Genomic DNA, 6,000 nt, shown 5'->3' on the forward strand with positions numbered 1-6,000 from the left:
TTTACTAGGAAACAGAAGTCCAAAGTACTTTATGTCAGGAACTCAATAGGAGTAGCCACTATTGAGAGTAAGAAACATCAAATTCTGTGCCACACCTGGGTGTTCCCTACCACACCAACGGCACTCCACGGACACAGCACTCCTGGCTTCTCCCCTCCTACTGATACCCACCTTATGCCCACACCTCCAACAATGGAAGGACTCCTCTGCTTGGCCATTGTAGGGAATCTTCATGCCCCACGTCTGCAGGGGCAAGCCAACAGATGGTCTGCTGCTTCTGAGTGCTGCCTATGGAGTGCAGTGGAAGCCACTGCCTTCCCAGCCATAATCCTCACTGTCGCCATTATCAGCAACAGGGGTGACTACCATCCACCTGCCCCACACCTCTGCTGACCTCTTCACTGGCTAAGGTCTTAGGCAAGAGAGGGTGTCATGTCTTGGGCCCCTAGAGTCCCAACATCATTATGCACCTCAAACACTGAAAGCGTTAATGGCACTAAAGTTGTATCAAAAACTAATTTTTCAGGCAGACGCAAGCGAGCCAAACAGAGGTGCCCTGCACTCTCCACTGACAAAGAAAAGGGCAATAAAAGAATGTTGGATTTTGAGGAGACTGACTGCAGGACAACTCTGGAAAAACAGCAAGTGGCAGAACCTGAACAGCAGTCTCAGACGCCAGCATAGAGAGGAACAGAGCACACTGCAGCTCCCAGCCCGGAAGCCCCTTGTTGCTGGGAAAAGGTAAACAGGAAAACTCAGTGATCAGGGTCACCTTGATCACTGCAAACCAGCAGCCCCCACCACAGGAGAAATCCACAGTCCTCACTGGCTTGAAACTCTCCAGGGTGAGCGTTTCATGTCTCTCCAGGAGATTGTTTACTTTAAAAAGGGAACCTACCTTGTGTTCCTCCCACCCCTACAACCCGAGCTGCTACAAACTGCACAGCCACTGTCTTAGGCCAACAGGTGGCCCCAGACACCACCAGAAGCCCCAGAACCAGCACACCCCTCACAGGGCAGAGGACAGGCCTCTCAATGTCCCCAGCTGCAGGACGGTGGTGCATAAGCTCCAGAGTTGCTCACACTAGTGCTGCAAGATCTGGGGAAAACCTCCTGTCTTCACAACTCAGGGTCCTCGGTAGCCAGCACACAAGCCAGGAGTCACCCTTTCTTGCCCTGTGGGACCTGGGCAAGGTCCCCAGTTCCCTGTAGACCTGAGACCACAGCTGCATATGTCACAGTCCTCACATCACCTGCACTTGCTCTGCTTGACCACAGGATGGTTCCATCTGGGTCCCACAGTACCAGGACTATGCCTACCACCATCACAAACCCCAGTGCCACTGGCACGTAATTCTGCAGGGCCTGAGGACACAGCTTTGGGAGTCCATGTCCACTGGAAAAGTCATATCACTAACCCCACACACTGCTGCAGACAACACAACTGTGGCACTCACAGCCACTATTGATGTGGCCTGCACCCACAGAAATCACCCAGAGCCTATGCTCCTGAGCTCACCTAGAACCAAAGGCAACACAGCCATCTACTGACACTACAGCCCACCTAAACGAGAAAGTCTTTTCCAAAAAAAAAGCTACTCCATAAATTGGAAGAAGCAACCATTATCTCAGATACACAGACTCAGAAACAAGAAGCAGCAAGGAAGCCTGACACCACCAGAGGAACCCAATAATTCTCCAGAATCAGATCACAACTGAGGGAAACTTATGAAGTTCCTGAAAAAGAATTTAGAACAATGATCCTATGGAAGCTCAATGAGATGTGCAAGAGAATATAGATAGGTAATGCAAAGAAATAAGGAAAAAAATTCATGATGTGAGAAATTCAAGAGACAGAAATTATACAGAAGGGGGCCCACACCGTGGCGCAGTAGGTAAATCCTCCACCTGCAGCACTGGCATCCCATATGAGTGCCAGTTCGAGTCCCAGCTGCTCCTCTTCCAATCCAGCTCTCTGCTAAGGCCTGGGAAAGCAGTAGAAGATGGCCCAAATCTTTGGGCCCCTGCACCTGCGTGGGAGACCTGGAAGAAGCTCCTGGCTCCGGGCTTCGGATCGGCACAGCTCCAGACATTGTGGCCATCTGGGGAGTGAACCAGTGAATGGAAGATCTCTCTCTATTGCTCCCTCTCACTGTCTGTAACTCTACCTGTCAAATAAATAATAAAACTAAAATCTTAAAAAAAAAGAAATTATACAGAAGAATCAACAAACTTGGAGCTGAAAATTTAAATCAATGAAATACAATAAACAATTTTTGTCCAAAATAAAAATAACCAGGAAGAATCCCAGGAGAAGTTACTTATCACCCATATGACCAGTTAGCAACACTGCAGAGCCTAGAGATCGGGTTATTAAATCACTGCAAGAATTGGGCACCTAACATCTAAATCAGAAAGAAAAGTGACCATAAAGACAACTTTTGGGAAGACTGAGCCACATATTATGGTTGACAAAAAACACTAGAGAAACAACTGCTAGTAACAGTACAAAGAAACCAAGAACCAAAGACAAAACACAGTGTTTATCGCTCATCATATGACCCCAAAATAACAAACAGGAATCTACAGTACATAAGAAAACAAAGACATAAAAAGTAAGAAGACTCAACTTAGTAAAAACATCCAATTTTAAATCAATTTACAAATTTAACTCATCCCTAAAAATATAATGTGAGATTCATCCCCCTATCCAGCCAGGATAAGAGAAACAAAGAGTGGTCTTACTGTATCACAGGATACCTGGAAATTTTTGAATAAAAGCAGTATAATTCTGATGGTCTTTCTACTCTTTTCACTTGACTTGACTCTGAGTAACAACTCCATAACCACCTCAGAAACTCTGCCACCAACAAAAATATCCTCTTCAAAAGAAAGTAATACACCACACAATGAAACACTACAGCAATGGAAAAGAACCATTCACAGCTACATGCATCTAGTTGAATCTCACAGGCAAAACAATATGAGTAAATAAACAGAAGCCAGATCCAAAGATTACATACCGTATAATTGCTTTTATAGAAAGTACAATAAGCATACAAGTTCATCTCTGCTATTAAAAGCCAGAATCACGGTTCCTCTAGAGTGGCAGGACAAGAAAAGGCAAGAGAAAGGCTCTGGTGCTGGTAATCTCCTGTTTTCTGATCTAGGCTACATGTAGGGTTCAGCCTGTGACTTCACTAAACCTACATCTATGATACATGCACTTTTCCACATGGACCAATGCAAACTTTTTAAATAAAGGAAAATAAAAAGAGTTCAAAAACTTTGGAACAGAGAATTGTAGGGTTATAGAAATCCATGTTTACACTCCCCAAAAGGCTATTTTGGAAAGGATAATTCACAATTAAATATGTAAACTAGATGCTGGCAAAATTAATCTCACTGGAACTAGCTCATAGTTACAGATCCCTATGTTAAGCAACATTTATATACTCAATTTCTTTTAGTCTCACTTTAATTCCAACCTAACGTGATGCCCCATGCCAATTCCTCTCACTTGTACTGTAATGAATAAAGATGCCCAATTATTAGCACTTTTTCCTGGAGTTACTACCTTTGAAAGGAAAGGAGCATGCACTATAAAAGGCGCATCACAGTGAATATGCTTTACAACGTTAACCAATGGGACAAATCTACGATTTTTCACCTCAGTATCTAACTTAGAAAAAGGTCAGGCAACAGTTTCATAAGGGAAAGGGTGCCAGCAAAAGCTAGAAAACAGTTTTACAGTCAGAACCATGTGACTGCTTTTCCCACGCTACTGTCTTTTCCTAATAAGAATTATCAAAAAAGGACATCCATGGCTTCCCTAAGACTGCCAGGACCTTTTAGCTGACACCGTTACAGAATTAATTTTACCTGTCCACATTTTCGATCAGGCCTAACTTAAAGCCAGCAAGGACAACAAGAGGGGAAGACCTCACCTCCAGGCACTGAGCTGCGGACTCTGAACTTAATCTTTCTTTCCTCATCTGCGAAACTCAATAATCACTGTCCTCATTACCATACAGGCTGCCAGATGGGAGATGAGAGACTCAAGTGATAAAAGTCATAGGAAAACACTGGAAAAACTATAAAACATAAGCAGTGTAAGATGTAACTGCAGTAATTGCACACCAGCAGCCCAAGACAGGAGGCAACTCTAAACACAGCATAATCTCCGGGCTCTTTCAGATGCCAGAAAGGCTACTGACATCTTAAAATACAACAATTATATTAGGTTAAACCACAATGAAATTGCTGATTTATAGATATAAAGTAGTAACTATTAATAGAAAGCTTATGAAAACTATTTATCTTTTTACAAACAGGCTTATTTAAAAAAAAAAAATGCCAACTATAATACCTCGGGTCTGGGCAGCTTCCTTTAAAGCAGCTAGTAGGTGAGGCTTCAAGTTATCCAAAATAAATCTTCCTTCAAGACCTGGGAAAAGGGACCTAAACAGTGAAAGGTACACAAGCGATTATCATAATCTTCTAAGTATTCTAAAATTTTTTTAAAAATAATCATGTATTTTCAAGTCTGTAAATAGCCTACTACTTCATTTTATGTACATTATAAAATACACTTCAAATTATAATATTTCTTGTCCAAATATTGTCTAGGCTTTGGTTTAAAACATGAGAGCAGCATATGAATTCAGAAATACTCTAAGAATAAAATTCACTTTATTTCCTGAAATGTCAATGCATACCCTCAGCTATAAAAATACACTAATGAAAATTAAATTTCATCAAAAATAATTCATTAGTAAATATTTTGACCTAGTTATCATTAGCACTTTATGGCCAGTTTTCAGTGTCTGTTATTGAAATTTCCAAGAGAAAGAACTGCTTGGATAACTCTTTAACTTATACAATTTTCAATGCTTTTTCATGGGAGGGGTAGGCATTTAGCCTAGTGATTGAGACAAGATGCCAGTTAGGAAACACTCATCTCCCTTGGGTCTTTTTTTTTTTTTTTTTTTTTTGACAGGCAGAGTGGACAGTGAGAGAGACAGACAGAGAGAAAGGTCTTCCTTTGCCGTTGGTTCACCCTCCAATGGCCGCTGCGGCCGGTGCGCTGCAGCCGGCACACCATGCTGATCTGATGGCAGGAGCCAGGTGCTTCTCCTGGTCTCCCATGGGGTGCAGGGCCCAAGCACCTGGGCCATCCTCCACTGCACTCCCTGGCCACAGCAGAGAGCTGGCCTGGAAGAGGGGCAACTGGGACAGAATCCAGTGCCCCGACCGGGACTAGAACCCGGTGTGCCGGCGCCTCAGGCAGAGGATTAGCCTAGTGAGCCGCAGTGCCGGCCTCCCTTGGGTCTGACACCTGGCTCTGGCTCCAGCTCCTGGCTCCAGCTGCCTGCCAATGTGGACCCTGCGAGGCAGCAGTGATGGCTCAATTGCTCCCTGTTACCCAAGCAGAAGAGCTACACTGAGTTTCTGGCTACTGGCTTCAGCAACCAATCCAGACCCTGCTGTTGCAGGTCTGAAGGGACTGAACCAGTGGATAGGAGCGCTCACTCTCTCTTTCTGCTTCTCAAATAAATAAAATTTTAAAATGAATAAAAATAAAATATGAAACACACCTTTTTTTTATTTTAACAACGCATTTCTGCAAAAGTCTCTTAACCATAAACTACACTGCTGACTGATGAAAGTCATGATAAAGAATTCTAAATGTGAGTGGGGGCGGGGAGCCCCAGAGTTAACAAGCATTTTAGAAGCGTGATCTGTACCTTGGAAACTCTTCTGAGGTAATATAAATAACATCTTGATCTGATACAGATGAGGAAAAGGGGACAAAATTTCCATTTTGTAATGGTAGCAGCTCCAGCCCCAGCAGCTCACTGTAGGCCTGGTCAGAAAGCACAAACTCGAGAAGGTGGAGCTTTTCTTCAGCACTGCCCAGGGGTGCGCACTTCCTCAGCACCTGCCGCACCCAGGCAGGCGTCACCTTCCTCGCGGGCGCCGTGCCGGGGGCAGCAGTGA

General features: G+C 43.9%; 1 protein-coding gene across 1 annotated transcript in view; it reads right to left on the reverse strand.

The window, feature by feature from the left end:
• Positions 1 to 6,000, reverse strand: part of SACS (sacsin molecular chaperone) — a gene marked incomplete in the record, with an annotated part of 98,367 nt that overhangs the window by 22,954 nt on the left and 69,413 nt on the right. Inside the window, 2 exon segments of the mRNA XM_070049158.1 lie at positions 4,370 to 4,461; positions 5,748 to 5,995. Of these exon segments, the coding sequence (XP_069905259.1) occupies positions 4,370 to 4,461; positions 5,748 to 5,995 (340 nt within the window).

Source organism: Oryctolagus cuniculus, chromosome 9 (assembly GCF_964237555.1).
Source record: "Oryctolagus cuniculus chromosome 9, mOryCun1.1, whole genome shotgun sequence".
In the NCBI taxonomy this organism is placed as follows: Eukaryota; Metazoa; Chordata; class Mammalia; order Lagomorpha; family Leporidae; genus Oryctolagus; species Oryctolagus cuniculus.